Below are 15,738 nucleotides of genomic sequence, written 5' to 3' on the forward strand. Positions count from 1 at the left end.
TATACATATGTATATACGTACATATATATGTATATCGATATACAGCTATTACTAACTGGATGGTGCCTTGTTTCTTCTTATTTCTGTTTTCCCGTCGTTTTTGCATCATTGTTCTTCGAACTCGTGTTGGTAAAAGATTGCAACAATAAGTGTTTTCTCTCCCCCCCCCCGCCTCCCCCCCGATTCTCTCCACCCGCTAGCAACAGTGCAAGCTTACAACCAAGGATTGCATACATGAAGGCGCTTTCACCATCATCCTAAAGGGTGGTTGCGCTTGCTGGCGTTTGCGCAAAACAGCATCGCCCTTTTGAGAGCAGGAGCAAAAGAGAGAGGGAGAGAGAGAGAGAGAGAGATGCAAGTGAAATTACAGATACACACACACACGCACATAGAGCAAGCAACCAGAAATGGGGCTGGCAAAGCTAGCCAGAACGGATCCATCCACCGTGCGGGTTGCATACGTTCAGGCGCCCATTCAACCGGTTGCCCCTTTAGGGCAACGATTTTTTTGTTCTTTTTTTTGTTACGGTTGGACCTAACCAGAAAAAAGTGATTTTACATTAAATTTGTTTTTTTTTTGGGGGGGAAAATTGGTGTTTTAGTGTACTGGCAAAATAAGTTAGAAATTCTTGTCTCCAAAATGGCAGCAGTGAAGAAGCAGTTTGCATCCGTGTGCATCGTGCTGGATGCTGTGTGTAGCGTGCGTGCGTGTGTTCTTGCACACAAAATTGGTGCAATCGGTGGAATCGGGAGTTCTTCTGGTGTCGGCTGTTGTACTTTTTTGTTTGGTTCTATCTTTGCCTTGCTTACAATCATTAACCTCGTGTTTTGTGGTGCTTTCTGGTCTGCTCTTATTCGTTACAGCTTTTAGTAGCTGTGTTTAAACCGCCGTGAAGTTGGTCAGCATCGGTCAGCATTGATCCGACACACACACACACACACACAGTCATACCATCTGCACCCATCCCATCGTTGGGAGTGCAATTCTTGTTGGGTAGCGTGGCTTTCCAGAGCGCAGACGTGTGCACTAAATTGCACATCTGCCTCTGTATAGGTGTGTGTGTGTGTGAGTGCTGAATGTTCGCGAGGAGGAGTATGCCATTTTTGTCTAGACACGCCATCACGATGCAACTGTCCGCGGACTGCAGGAGCACGGCAGGTTCGAGGACATCGTCAAAAATACGGCATCAAACGCTGAAAAGCAGCCACAAACCCGATCAACTGTTTGATTTTCTATATTATTCGCAGCCATTTGCGCCGTCGAGAACATCCCGCCGAGTGTCAGCAGCAACTATCCCACCATCAACTGCATCCGTTACGATTTGCTGGCGTTGTACATCCACTATTAGCTGTCAGCTATCTTTCTCAACAATATCCATCTTTCAAACCTGAAGAATCTGCTCTGCACGCCAACCCCTTACTAACATTTGGCTCTCTCTCTCTCTCCCCCTCCCTCTCTTGCATTCTTCCCCTTATCGGTCGTAGACGAACCTGGTAATGGGTCCTCCTCTTCAAGGGCCGGTTCCACCTCGATCCATCCCCTGTTCGGGGGTGGTGCGTGCCGTTGGCCCGGCTGTGAGCGGGTGTTCGACGAGTTCGAAGACTTCTACAGCCATCTCCATTCGGACCACATCAACGGTGACTATTCCGCAGCGCAGGCACGCATCCAGATGGAGGTGGTATGTCAGCTACACCTCCAGCTGCAGAAGGAGCGCGACCGGCTACAGGCAATGATTTTGCATCTGAACAAGAAGAACGAGATGCTGCGTACACCGGCCACCCTGTTCGGTGGTTCGTTTCTGTCGCAGCTGCCCGCGATACCACCGCTACCGACCACTGCATCACCGGCCGCTACCGTACCACCAACCGGTCCGTTCGATCTGATCGCCGGGTTGCGTTTTCCGGCCGAACAGCTAGCGGCAGATATGGTGCAGGGTGCATTTGCGGCCCGCCTACCCCACCAGCAGCAGCATCACGTCGGGATCGGGTCGTCGACAGGTTCGGCCCATCACCATCTGCATCATCACCATGGTCCACAGCAGCAGCAGCAGCAGCAGCAGCAGCAACACCAGCAACAATCGTCTCTACATTCGCTTTCGCCACCGGTACCGGGTATGCATCACGGTACGGGACCTACGCCCACATCCGGACCGGCTGGAAGTACAGGGAAATCTTCCAAAGGTGGGGGCGCTGTACGGCCCAAGTACTTCTCCCCGCAGGACAGTGATGGTAGGTAGCGGAGCCTAAGACAACCCGAAAATCCCCCCGTTTCTAAACGTTTCCCGCTTTCGTATCCTTCCCAGAGCTTAACTATCCGGATGTACAGGATGGTAAGAGATCCGTAAAATGAAGTTGTCAGCATTGATTACAATCTTAATCGAAACTCTCTATTTACGGTAGATGTGCACAAGAATAGAGAGTTTTATCGCAGCCATGATGTACGTCCACCATTCACGTATGCGTCACTCATCCGTCAGGTAAGCACTAATAATCTTCGCGCAATCGTTACCTCGGTTTGACACAACGCACTCAACGCTTTCGCCTGTAGGCCATCATCGAATCGCCCGAAAAGCAGCTAACGCTGAACGAAATCTACAACTGGTTCCAGAACACGTTCTGCTACTTCCGACGCAATGCCGCTACCTGGAAGGTAAGTAATCTCGTTTGTATCTAGCATCTAGTAGTTTGAGATTTTGTTGGTAAGAAGAACCGTTGGGATCTAGGGACTATGTCCCATTCGCTGGTGAGTGACCCAAAGGGGGGAGTGTCTTGATACGTCTAAACACCTTGTGCTCACATACACATTCGTCCCAGAATGCCGTACGGCACAACCTGTCGCTGCACAAGTGTTTCATGCGGGTGGAAAACATAAAGGGCGCCGTATGGACGGTGAACGAAGCCGAGTTCTGTAAGCGTCGCCCCCAGAAGCTTGGCATCATGCAGTTTAAGTTCCAGCAGCAGCAGCAGCAGCAGCAGCAACATCATCAACACCATCCCAACCCGTCGCAATCCGGCGGTGGACATCATCACGGCAAGAAGAAGCAGACGCCACCGGCAGCAGCACTACCTGCGTCGCCCGCATCTCCACCACACCCGGCACCGACGCACCACACGTTGCCGGAATCTCCCCGTGCCGCCATTGTGGCCAGTGTTGCCAACACGCTCAAACCACCGCCACCGCCATTCTTCTACAAACGGTTCGTTTACTTTGTTAAACTATCTCCTCCACTTTCTCTCCCACTCCCCCTCCCTTTCCTGGCATGAGGATAAAAATCCAAAAAAACAAAAAGTGTGATTTGTTTGCTATTCGAGGGCTCATTAGTGCCTGTAGGATAATGACTTGCCCCCGGCGTATGGTTGTTCGCGCTACCACGAGACTTACTAACCGCCATCACCGTGCGTTTGATTGTGGTTCGTGTCTCGATGCTTCTATGCGTGACAGCTGACGCTATACTTGCTACTGTGTCCCACCGACTGACTGCTTGTGCTTGAGTAGGGGTAGAACAATGAACTCTGCTCTCTTTGGCCACCCGTTCGATGGGCGGGTGCAACCCACAGGACAGAGAGTTCATGTGTTGGGGCTATCTCTCTTTCTCTCCGTCACACACACACACACACACACACACGGGCATCACCAGAACGCAATACGTACCAATCTGTCGCTGCACAAGTGCTTCGTACGGTATGAGGACGATTTCGGTTCGTTCTGGATGGTGGATGATCACGAGTTTCTCAAGCGCCGCCATCTGTCCCGCGGCCGGCCCCGGAAGTACGACATCTCGATGCCACCGCTTACCGACCCCACCACCGGTGCGCCGGTGTCCGCCCGCCCGCCTACCACCACCTCCACCGAACCGCCGATCTCTTCCGGTGAGCATGAGCTGCACCACGACGATCCAATGGCGGCCGGAAGTGGGGAGGGCGTGTACGGCGGTTCGGACTACACCGGTGGTCAGTGTACCGGGGTCGGTGAGACGGGTGGCAGTGGTGGTAGGCCGGCCGTACCCGCTACTGAGAAAGAGCTCCACACCATATCCACCAGACGTCCGGCGGGGACGAAGAAGTCCGACTACAGCAGACGGTAAACGAAGTCGGAGTGTGTTCTGTCGTTTGGTCCTGTTTTCCCAATATCCCACGTTTCCTTGTTCTTTAACATGCTTTTTTTCTATTGCTCTATTTTAACTTCACCAACACGGGAGGACATGTGGGGAAGGTTTTGTTGGGTCACACTTGGCTGTACACCATCGGAGGCAAGCTATATTACGCACCTTCCTCTATTTTCTCCATATAGCGATAGCGGACGAGAGTACGAGCCGCCAACGAACTCCAACAACGATTGCTCAATGGTTAGACGCCGAGATCTTACTATCCCATAGGTTTCTTATATGACATAATACTCCTCTTGATGACTTAATGACTTACAAACAGGTTATCATGGGTTCTAGGTTCCGCGTGTTTTTCTCTCTCCATTAGGCATCTTCTTTTGCAGGTCCACTTCTTCGTGGTGAAAATCACACCCATGGTCTCAACAAGCATCGGCTCAAGGACCGTAGGCGGTTTGGTAGTCTGATTCATTCCACCACAGCTTATGTCCAAATAAAGTGATAGAGGGGACGTTGAAGCATTTCCCGGTATAATCGATTGAACGCGGCTGTATCTCGGATTATGGCGGTGAAGATATCACACAGCAGGTCGGGGTAGTCCCCCGACCGATGTACCGGTTATATGCTACGTGTGCGTCTGATGATTAGTCAGCGTGTCCCATTGTTTTCGACGAGTCCGTACCGTGCCGATAAGACGCCACCAGACTCAAGGAGCTTTCGCCTTGAGTGATGATCTCGAGTGGACACCGTCGGAGTCGGAAGCTGCTATCTTTCGAGTGGCGTTTCCGTTCACCTTTCCACTAACCTAGTTCTGTGTGGCAGCCAGGTACGGTATAAAAGATGATATTCGAGGTTTGCTAGTGCATTACAACTCCCGGCATCAGCCCATACACATCGTCAGTCAACCAACATGTTCGCAACATCAAGCATGCTGTTCTGTGCGGGCGTTACGCTGCTTCACCTGTTCGGCAGTGCCCTCGGTACACCGGTGGATGCTTCGTCCGTGCACGTTACCGTCGAAACCATACCGGATCTGGAAGCGTTCCGGAAGGCAAATCCCGACCTACACACTGCACCACTCACGCCTCGCACCGAGCAGGTAACGGAGGCGGGCAGTACGCGGCAGGTGATCACTTACAGTGTCGGTGCGCACGCGGCCGGCGAACGGTTGGTCGGCATTTCCTCCGATCAGCTCTCCTGGCCGACACCGCAAGACGTGCAGCTCGAGGTGCGATATCCTACCGCGGGTGTTGGTGCCGTCGTGACGTACGTCGAGGTACAGGTGAACCAGAGTTCGTCCACCGGCCGGGGCTACATTGTGTCGGGTGGTGTGGGCCAGCGCAACATACGGCTGGTAATCGAAGCGTACAACACACTCTTCTTCCACTATCAGGCCGCCATCTATGGATGGTAAAAACTTGAGTGGTGCTTATGTTGTTTAGCCAAATAAACTTTTGTTTTCAATACATTAAATGTGTCAGCCAAACAGTGGTACGCCGAGTCAGCATGTTTACCAAGAGCTTCCGAACGCATGCCCTCGTTTCGATAGGGTTTGCATCGAGTAGTGGAACACTGCTGCTGGACCTGGACTTGAAGTTTAGTTAGGTGTGAACGTTTCATCAAGCTGGCCACTGGAACATGATCTCGCTACAGTTTGTGCTAGTCGGTGTTCTACTGCATCTGCTTTCCGCATCTGCCGACGGCAAAGATCACAATTGTAAGTTGTCAGCAGTGCTTTCCCTAGAACTTCGTCACTCAGTCTCTTCAACTCGTTTTCGCGTTCTCGGTAGACATTTTCGATGCGTCCGAGCTGGACTGTCCGGGCAATGTGACGCACGGACCGATCACGCTCACCGCCTACCATCCACTGTTCGATTCGGACCGGAAGCGTGACTATCTGGACGCCCAGAACCGCAAGCTGTACACGCTGCAGGAATATCTGGACAATCGGGCACCGTACGTGACGGTTGGGATGGATCCGGACTTGAAGCTACCGTACGGCAAGGAGGCCTGCATACCCGAGCTGAACCGCCATTTTAGACGAGCCGTTCGGTTGCAGGTGCGTGACACACACGAGGATCTGCGTGGTGGTGGCATGCGACGGGTAGATATCTGCGTACGCACACAGGAGGACAGTTATGATGATATCGTTAACATGCTGCAAGTGACACTCGTACTGTAACAATACAACCACAGACAAACACATAGGGGGTTTCCTGCAGCTACCAATATCCGAACAAATCAGCATTGTGTGTTCCCCCCTTTTTTTTTTTTTTGTTCATGGTGGGCTCATGGAGGCACTGCAGAAACGGTCTTAATCGTTCTTCCCGGTGACCTTGAACCGGGTAGCTGTTATCTTTCGAACCGAACCATCCACCCACCCGGGACCGGTTTTTTTTTATGTCCGTACCGGGCGGAAGGGACGACGGTGTGAAAACGGAGCACCGAGCGATGATCATCGGGTCAATCGATGGCCCAAAAACTGTCGTTTGACCGTATCGCTCGGCACGCACCTGACACACCTGAGCGGCTTGTGGTGTGTGTGCTCCGGCGAACTTGTTATTGCGAGTGACGCGTACCGATTTCACGATCCGGTTTTAATGAATCTCCCAAGATATCGAAAACATTCCGATCAGGCACGTCACATCAGCGCCCTCCTAGAAGGAGAGAGAGAGAGAGAGAGAGAGAGAGCGACGGTGTGTGTGGGTGTGTGAGCGAGAAAACGACTCACGGTGAGAAGATGATCCTCGGGACACTCGGCCGCAGCGGTTCTTTTCCTTTTCGTTACGATTCGCTTGTCCCGCTTCCTATATCTCCCATCATCTTCCGGGTGATGATGCCGCTTTCCATCGCATTTTCGTGTGTGCGTGTTCTTGCGTGCGGGCTATCATGCAGATCTTCATCACCACCGTACGGTTCAGTCGGTTCAGTGTACACTTGACAGTGAAGCTGAGCAAAAGTTGTTTCCGCAAGCGTTCACACTGGCTCGACCAGAGTGTTCGAGAGCGTGTCGCGTGTGTGAGAGAGAAAGACGAGGTGCCTTAGTACGCTGGTGAGTGCCTTCATTAGGACCTTCTCACTTGCCGCTGTAGTACAGCTGGTGAGATGCGAATGCCGTGTGCGGTACTCAAACGGTGTCGGTGGCCGGCATTATTACTGGCAGCCCTGCATTTTGCAAGCTGCTCCGTAAACGCAGAAGGATTCGGTAGGTTTGGCTCCTGTTCCTACCGCGAACCCTACCACTATCTACTACCGATGTACGCCTAACGAAACCTTTATCCTCCCACGAATCGACGCAGAGGACGATGAGTGTAAGCTACACACTGGTGAGCAGGGTATATGCCGGCTGGCTAGTAACTGTGCCTGGTTGCGGCCGGCACTGCGTGCACACGAGATCACACACAAGCAGCTGGTCAACTGTGGGTTCGATCGCGAAGAACCGATTATCTGCTGCCGTACCACCGATGTACCTTCAATCAAAGCGGAGTAAGTGCCGACAGGAGGATACGCCACCCTCTAACTCTCTCTCTGACACGCCTCTCCTTTCCGTACAGACGGGTTGGCGTGCGGCCAGCGGTGAAGGCCTGCTCGATGTACGATGGCAAACGGTCGCAGCTGTCGTACCACATCATCGGTGGCAGCGAAGCGGACAGTGGTGACGTCCCGTTTATCGGTGCACTGGGGTACAAGGGACAGGACACCGAGGCGTACAAGTGGGCGTGCGGTAGTAGCCTGATCACGCCCCTGTTCCTGGTCACGGCAGCACACTGCATTGCCACCATCCACGGTGACCCGGTGGTAGTGCGGATGGGCACGCTCAACCTGATGGCACCCGTCGATCCGGATGAAGTTCAGGATCGCCCAATTAAGGTAGTACCAGGTACTCCTCGCTCTAAGCTAATCTGTAACTAACCATCCTTCCATCATCGCACAGAAAATTATTGTACACCCGAAGTACAAAACCAGCCAGAAGTATGACGACATCGCACTGTTGGAGGTAGAGAGCCCGTTTCAGTTCGACGCCGTAGTACAGCCGACCTGTCTGCATACGGAGGACACCGATCTGGACGCTTCCACCACACTGTATGCCGCTGGTTGGGGCGTGACGGAAGAGCAGAGCCATTCGAATGCGCTGCTCAGGACGAACCTGACCACCGTATCGGTGGCAGAGTGTACCAAGGGATACACTATGTTTAAATCCCGCGTCAAGGACGGTATCCGATCATCGCAGTACTGTGCCCGAGGGTTCCAACTGCTCGACCAGGGCCGGCCCATTCACAGTGATACGTGCGAGGGTGATTCCGGTGGACCACTGTACTATGAGACCGGCGGTGATGTCGCATCGAAGTACTATCTCGTCGGTGTTACCTCGTTCGGTGCTGGGTGTGGATCATCCAACCCGTCCGTATATTCGCGGATCTCGCATTACCTCGACTGGATCGAATCGCACGTGTGGCCATCAGACGCACAGGATGCGGATGATGGTGCGTGATGCGTCTACCGATACCTTTACAGTACAGTATCTTACTAGCTTCGTTGTCCCTCTCCCCCTAACCTCTTCCTCTGGAGGTAGATTTGTAGTTCCTGAAGATGAATCGTGCCTGGGAGAATGGATGCAATTAGAAAAGAGTTTAGAGAAAGGGAATCCCTCCTCTTTTTTTCGTAGTACAATTTTTATCAAAACTTGCCAGATTATAATAGCTTAGTTATCCCCCCTTCTCCCTCTCTCTCTCGCTCTTTGTACATATGTACGTAAAGATATCGATTTCGAGTTTTAGTAAGTTTTCTTGGACACGCTGTTAGGGACGTTGTGACGTGATTTCTCATTAGCATATGTAGCAACCAGCGTTTTCTAGAGATTTCCGCGTTTTTTATTACTATAGTAACTTTCACAATGCCGGTGCCCTAAGGTTCAGCGCCCTGTACATTTGTTGACCGTGTTTTTACTCTGCATTCGACAGACGTGAGTGACTTTGCAGAAGAGTAAATGTGCAAAAAAGAAATAAAATTAACTGGCCTCTATCGAGAGAAAAAAAACACACACACGTACACACATTCGAGTACAGGAACATAATAAAACATAAAAATAAAGCAAATAAAAGTATGATCGGCACGGGAACCTTGAGGGTGATAATTCGCGTGACGATCGACGTACGGATCCATTTTAGGCATGTATCGTCGCATCCCCGTATTCTCGTTCCTCGTTCTCTCTCTCTCTCTCTATGTTTCTCTTTGACACAGACAGGTTTGTGAGCTGATGTTTCGGTATTCTCCCGTGGTCCGGGGAATGCCCGGTGTCGTTTGCAAAACAAATTAAAATCTGTGTCGCATGCAGGAAGAGGTCCACGGCTTTTCGGTGAAGGTGGTAATGGTAGATGGAGGGGCAACAGGACAGCAGGTTCGCTTAGAGCAGACTGTGGTGTTTTATGGTTATTTGCTTACAGTGGGCTGATCGGGTTAAATTTTTTATCCATGAGAGGGTAAATCGCCGTTTCTTCTGCTTGGTGGACACTCACCCAATGTGACACGTGAGAGGGCATCATTGGGTGAGTTTTAGGAAGAATCGTAAGGCTTACCGGTTATTGGTCCAGAAGAAGGATCTTCCCCAAATTTTCCCTCAATAATCACTCCCCCCCTACAGAGGACGAAATCTCAGCGCTCTTAAGGGTTTAGAGACCGCTTGTACCGATCTCGCAGCAGGAGGCTGATTAGAGGGCTGCTGCCCGTTCGGAAGTAACACCTCGTATACAAACAACTTCCAATCGCACCCACACATGTATACGCACATCAACCCCGAAAGCATAGCGAATTGTGAAGAGCGGGACAGCGACTCATCAGTACGCGGCGGCCTCGCGCGACGAACCCGTTAGTCGCCTTTGTGAGCTTCGTCGGCGCAGATCGTCCAGCAGAGCCCAAAGCACGGCAGCGTTGCGCGTCGAAGCTAAGGACCAGCCGAGATATTGGAGGTCGAGTCTACAATCAGCTGCTGCCAACCAGCACACAAGACAAAACGTCACAACCGAACTAATACAATCAATCAAACGTCATATCAAACCGTATCCCCCGGGGGTGTATCCTTTGTTTTCGGTCGGATCAGTATCCTCCTGGCGTGTGTCAAACGGGGACTGCAAGCGAGCGCTCACTCGCATCGCTCCGCGCCTGTGTATGTGTATGAGCACGTGCAATGGTTCTACTTAGCTAAGCCATCTCGCGACCGGTTTGACATTCATCCTCGAGACGAATTTGACACGCGGTAGTATTGTTGTTTTGCTCTGTGTGTGTGTGTGTGTGTGTGTTTTTATTTGTGTTTTGCTGGGCTCGCAACACGCCGCGCCGCGCAATGGACCGGGCCTGATCGATGGCGATGGGTTCCCGTTTGCGCAAGCGAGACACCAGCAGTGCCAGCGAGTGAGAGAGGCCAATGACCGGTTGCGGACGTTTCTACCTTCGGTAAAGGCCCGTGCAGAAATTGCAAACCTACGACAGACGACGACGTGCCGAGTGGCCGCTGTGTGTGCGGCAAAATCGTAAAAGTCGAACCAAAATCGCATCGACCACCACCGGTCCTCGGGGGAATCTGCTGCTGCTGCTGGTCACCGTGTGCGCCTGGAATGCGGCAAATAGCGGGAGCGCTCCTGCTGCTGGCAGCCGTCACTAGCGGCGCCCTATGTCAGGCGCTTTACGGTGGGTAGAAAAACTTATGTATTCCCCCCTCTCCCCCTCTGTTCGGGAAAATCCCACCTACGGAACGTAAATTCCAGTTTCTTTTAGGGTTTTGGGGACATGCGGTGGGAGTGTTATGTCTGCTCGATGTTGGATCATTTTTCACACTTTGCAAAAACAGCATGCGAGAGATTCTTTGCGTGCGAAGCTGAACGTGGAAGAAGACTCTAGCCCGGGCTACGGCTAGAACAGTCGCGGTGATAACCTGCAGCGTGACCCTCACTGATGAGGCAATGATGGGGAAAAAAAGAAAAGAAATCTCGATCCACCGGGATTCCTCCTCCGACCTGCTTGTAGCGCGTGTGTGTGTGTGTGGGAACTAATCGCACGCGTCTCACGATTGCACACTGCATCACTTCACCTAGCGCTCGGAGTCGTCACTCATTAACTTGTTTTGCATCCTGTTACAGAGGGAGATGCGTGCGAGCTACGCGACGGAACTGCTGGCGTCTGCACGGATGCGACGGCCTGTCCCTGGTTTCTGGAGGAGATCGTTAAGAAACGCCGCTTTGCCGACCGTGTCTCGTGCGGGTTCGATGGGCTGGTGGAGGTGATCTGCTGCAAAACGAACGGTACCGCCGGTGCCCACCCGTTGGGCGTACGGTCCCGGCTGGCCTGTGAGCAGGTGCCAAAGTACTCCTCACGCCTGACCTTTCACATCATCGACGGTGAGGAGGCAAGCGAGGGTGAGTTCCCGTTCATGGCGGCCCTCGGCTACCCGACGGACGATGAGGCCCAAAATGTAAGCTACCGGTGCGGGGCGAGCCTCATATCGACCGATTTTCTGCTCACCGCTGCCCACTGCATCCCGATGAGCGATCGGCCAACGGTAGCGATTCTCGGCACCAACAATCTTGCCCCCGGCAATCACGGTGTGGTGGTGGGCATAAAGGTGAGCGATGGAAGGCATCAAGCACCAGGCGCCAACGTCTTTACCTTGTACCGTTTCCATCCTTTGTAGGCATTCTTCCCGCATCCGGAGTATAGGACCAACCGTAACTATCACGACATCGCACTGATACAGCTTGAGCGCAGGATCGAAAATGAGCCGGACGTGAACCCGATCTGCCTGAATGACGATCTGCAGGATCTGCCCGAGGATACGGTACTCACCGCGGAAGGTTACGGTATCATCGATCTGGATCGTACGTTGTCGACTGTTTCGCCTTCCTCACTCGCACACCTCACTTACCCTATGCATCCCAAATTGCAGGTAACCTGCGGTCGAACCAGCTGATGAAGGTAAACCTTACGACGGTACCGTGGCAAAAGTGCAACCAAAGCTTCGCGGACAGCAATCTGCTCAAGAACAACCGGAAGCTGCCGCAGGGTATCGTCGCGACGCAGTACTGCGCAACCGGGCGGGAAAACGAAGAAACGAAGGTGGTCGGTGACACGTGCCAGGGCGATTCCGGTGGACCGCTGCAAATACTGGACGATGGCAAGTACAAGCTGGTTGGTGTTACCTCGTTCGGGAACGGTTGCGGCAGTAATACGCCCAGTGTGTCCACCCGTGTCGCTGCCTACATCGAATGGATCGAGAGCATCGTGTGGGCATAATCGGATTGTCAGGGCGTGTGTGTGTGTGTTAGAGATACTTCATCCAAATAGATTTCTTTGAACGTTGGTTTATGAACCTGGAGCAACGGTTAGAATTTTAAGCAAACAGAGGGAGAGAAAAAGATGAATACTCAATGATGCAGCTCGGACTGGAATGTGTGCAAGATACCTAAGTACACTGCATTTGTATACTAGAAACATATAAAAAAAACTATGTAAAATCTAGTTTAAAACGGATATTGGGCATCAGTGCGTTCGATCTACTTCCCGCTAGCCTCCGCCAGATGGCACCACCAGCAAACAACAACTGCCAGTGACCTTCCAGCGATGGAGACGCTTGATGGTGCTACTTATCATCGGGAGCCCTGCTTTTAGCCCTGCTGGAAACTGGTTTCCCTGGACTGGGATTTCGCTCGGCCGTCGACACCCTTGACCTATCGTAGCAGGTATGATGACAGTTGCTGGAAACCAATCGGCGCCATCTTTCATCCGCTTTCAGCATGCAAATGTAGCGTTTTTTTTGCGGGGAACGTTACGGGGAATAGGAAATAGATAGACACAGTGAGACTGGTCGAAAAGCGATTATCTAACAGCCGGTTTGAACTTCCACTGTTGACCCATGAAGCGTACTGTGCCGATTAGCGTGTGGCGCAATCGGTTGATGATAGTGCTTCTTGCCCGGTTTTTGGTTGATGGCAAGAATGTATATAGAATGGATTCCAGTGATTCCAGCTAACCCTCTGTTCCCTAGTGTCCACTGTGGTAGTCACACCCAGACGCACATCAAAAATGGTGGACGTGGTAAGATGGCTACGGACAAGATGTTCGGGTTGAAGGTCACAAAGATCTGGACGTGTTGCTCCTCTAGGTCAAGGATTAACCATCACGATTGGAAGCAGCCGATGCATCCAACTTTCATTTCAAGTTGCGTTTGCCGTAGCAGCTCATCAACACCCCTACCAATGTCCAATGAGTGGCCAGTCAAACCGGAACCACTGGTCGCGGTTGTAGTGATCTCTTCCGTTTCTTCTAGCGCTCCATCCTCGCAAGTTCGTTTACCGCAGTCCGTATGTACATGTGTGTGAGAGGAATATACAAGTATTTATATATAGAGACGCGGTGGAACAGTAGGAAGGTGGAAGAAGATTAGGCATCTCGTTATTTGTGCAAATAAATAAACACACACACACACACGCAGAAGCAACAGAACCGTTTCCGTTGTTGGTCTAACCGTGACCCAGTCTAGTGGTGGCCGTTGCGTCGCAGAAGCTTTCCGGGGGTTGTAGTGTTTTCCTGTCGTCGAGTGAGTGATAACGTCACATCGCCGTTCTCGATTGGATTAAAATAATCGATCAACACGCACGTTCTGATTCGGTGGTGTGTGTGTGTCTGTGAGATACCGTCGATTGTTTACATCGATTGGTTAAGTCGATCCGCTGCTATCTCCTCACCAGCTGTAGCACGGCCTTGCAAGCTGCAGGTGTGAATAAAGAGAGAGAGAGAGAGAGAGAGAGAGAGAGTGAGAGAGTCAGAGAAAAGGGAAAACAGCAAAGAGGGATAAGCCAAACTGTCAATCTGTTGGGGCGGGCTCTCAGTGACAGTTCGGTTTGATCGACGAAAAATGATCGCTTCCGATCGCTGGTGCCGTCGAGAACCGGTCGGTGACTTGCTGAGACTGGTGCTGCTGGGGACCGTCGTCGGCCATGCCGCCCTGCTGGCTGCCGATCAGATCCTGATCGAAGATGACACGATGTTGTACGGTATGGTTAAATGTTTGTGTGTGTGTGTGGGTGCAGCGGATGGCAACAATCACAGTGGATCACAATTTCTGTAATTTCTCTTTAGAAGGTGATGCGTGCGAGCTGAAGAATGGTACCGCTGGCGTATGCCGGCCGGCGAATCGGTGTGATTGGGTGCTGGAGCGTCCGTGGCCATTGGATGCGTTAGTTACCTGCTCGTTCAACCAGTCGCTACCGATCGTGTGCTGTCCGCTGCGGCTAGAGTCACGTCTGAAGAGTGCGCCGATGGTGAAGCGCACCAGCACGGTACAGTGCGAACAGTTCCCGAACGCTACGGGACTGGCGGATCACATCTTCAACGGTGTTGCGGCACAGTTTGGCGAATTCCCGTACATGGCTGCGCTTGGGTACGGTGCACCGAACGGGTCGGATGCTCGCTCACCGTCACTGTTCCGGTGTGCGGCCAGCCTCATCTCGCCCCGGTTTCTGCTAACCGCTGCCCACTGTCTGCGGGAAATGCCCGTGTTTGCACGGCTCGGCGTAATCGAGCTGCAGCCGGCCCGCACCGTCGACGAACCACTGGACATTGCGATCCGGAACGCAACACCCCACCCGGACTACCATCCCGTCACGTACCAGAACGATATTGCGCTGCTGGAACTGGCCGAACCACTGACCGGTGACTGGCCGTTCGTCGATCCGATATGTCTGTATGCGAACGCGACCGGAAGTCTACCGGAGGAGACGGAACTATCGGTGCAGGGCTGGGGTACCACACAACCGGGTGATACGGAACCAGCGACACATCTGATGAAGGCGAACGTACGCCTCATCGAGCGGAAGGTGTGTGAGAGCAGTGTACCGCGCACTCGGCGTAATCCGACCGGGCTTCACCCAGGGCAGCTGTGTGCGCTAGGGCGGAACGAACGGAACGATACGATCGCCGATACCTGCCCGGGAGATTCGGGTGGACCGCTGGAGCTGAGCGTGGATGGGCGCCACTATCTCGTCGGTATTACGTCGAACGGGTACGCGTGCGGTTCACCCATCCCGGGCATCTACACCGAGGTGTCACACTACCTCGATTGGATCGAATCGATTGTGTGGCCGAGCACGTAAAACGAAAGGTGAAGGGAAAGGTCTTTGGCTCTACTATCGTGATCGTGTTACGGGATATTTAGCTGTAATGTCGGACAACCAATAAAAGTGACAGTTTAAAAACATTATTTAAATAAAAAAAAAACGTTTTCTTTAACTGCCATGACGTACGCTCTTACCCTGTTTCCGTAGGCTAGTGTGTAGAGACCAGGATGTAAACAAGTGTTAGGATCACCCTTGGTGGTGGCTGATGATCGCATCGCATTTGATATTTTTAGCACTCATGAGTGTTCCAATCTTTGCGTCAGAAGTGTGTGAGTTATGAGCGCTCTCGCAAATGTCCTTGGGAGGCGGTGTTGTTAGTGTTTCGTTGAGTTACTCCCAAAGAGTTCCCTTTGTTTACAAACAAGATAACAGGACGCCATTAAACCACGATAAAACACGAGTGACTGTGTGTTACTAGGTGATCGATGTATGGGTAGTTGCATAAACTTGACGTTTCGGTTAGTCGGTTT

General features: G+C 52.2%; 5 protein-coding genes across 7 annotated transcripts; all 5 read left to right on the forward strand.

Annotated features, from left to right (window-relative positions):
- Positions 1-195: 195 nt before the first annotated feature.
- On the forward strand, positions 196-4,641 carry LOC118516756 (hepatocyte nuclear factor 3-gamma). Of its 2 annotated transcripts, none has more exons than XM_036062675.1 (5): positions 196-2,229; positions 2,304-2,330; positions 2,401-2,477; positions 2,549-2,650; positions 2,815-4,641. In XM_036062675.1, the coding sequence occupies exons 1-5, from the start codon at positions 1,671-1,673 to the stop codon at positions 3,262-3,264; spliced, it is 1,215 nt and encodes a 404-aa protein (XP_035918568.1). In that variant the 5' UTR covers positions 196-1,670; the 3' UTR covers positions 3,265-4,641. The 2 variants fall into 2 exon arrangements, with proteins under 2 accessions (XP_035918568.1, XP_035918569.1); XM_036062676.1 differs by having other exon boundaries at positions 197-2,229; positions 3,639-4,641.
- Positions 4,642-4,954: 313 nt separating this feature from the next.
- On the forward strand, positions 4,955-5,576 carry LOC118516900. The gene has a single exon (XM_036062747.1). The coding sequence runs from the start codon at positions 5,014-5,016 to the stop codon at positions 5,515-5,517; it is 504 nt and encodes a 167-aa protein (XP_035918640.1). The 5' UTR covers positions 4,955-5,013; the 3' UTR covers positions 5,518-5,576.
- Positions 5,577-5,678: 102 nt separating this feature from the next.
- On the forward strand, positions 5,679-6,308 carry LOC118516910. The gene is made up of 2 exons (XM_036062752.1): positions 5,679-5,820; positions 5,894-6,308. The coding sequence occupies exons 1-2, from the start codon at positions 5,742-5,744 to the stop codon at positions 6,283-6,285; spliced, it is 471 nt and encodes a 156-aa protein (XP_035918645.1). The 5' UTR covers positions 5,679-5,741; the 3' UTR covers positions 6,286-6,308.
- A 714-nt stretch (positions 6,309-7,022) lies between these two features.
- LOC118516919 (serine protease persephone-like) lies at positions 7,023-12,623 on the forward strand. Its single transcript, XM_036062764.1, has 8 exons — positions 7,023-7,308; positions 7,403-7,589; positions 7,658-7,973; positions 8,038-8,203; positions 10,500-10,511; positions 11,237-11,718; positions 11,788-11,971; positions 12,040-12,623. Exons 1-8 carry the CDS (start codon positions 7,209-7,211, stop codon positions 12,384-12,386), a joined length of 1,794 nt encoding a protein of 597 aa, XP_035918657.1. The 5' UTR covers positions 7,023-7,208; the 3' UTR covers positions 12,387-12,623.
- Positions 12,624-13,626: 1,003 nt separating this feature from the next.
- On the forward strand, positions 13,627-15,380 carry LOC118516782 (serine protease persephone-like). 2 transcript variants are annotated; one of them, XM_036062679.1, is made up of 2 exons: positions 13,627-14,146; positions 14,232-15,380. In XM_036062679.1, the coding sequence occupies exons 1-2, from the start codon at positions 14,008-14,010 to the stop codon at positions 15,242-15,244; spliced, it is 1,152 nt and encodes a 383-aa protein (XP_035918572.1). In that variant the 5' UTR covers positions 13,627-14,007; the 3' UTR covers positions 15,245-15,380. The 2 variants fall into 2 exon arrangements, with proteins under 2 accessions (XP_035918572.1, XP_035918579.1); XM_036062686.1 differs by having other exon boundaries at positions 13,940-14,146; positions 14,235-15,351.
- The last annotated feature ends 358 nt before the right edge of the window (positions 15,381-15,738 follow it).

Source organism: Anopheles stephensi, chromosome X (genome assembly GCF_013141755.1).
Source record: "Anopheles stephensi strain Indian chromosome X, UCI_ANSTEP_V1.0, whole genome shotgun sequence".
NCBI classification, from domain to species: Eukaryota; Metazoa; Arthropoda; class Insecta; order Diptera; family Culicidae; genus Anopheles; species Anopheles stephensi.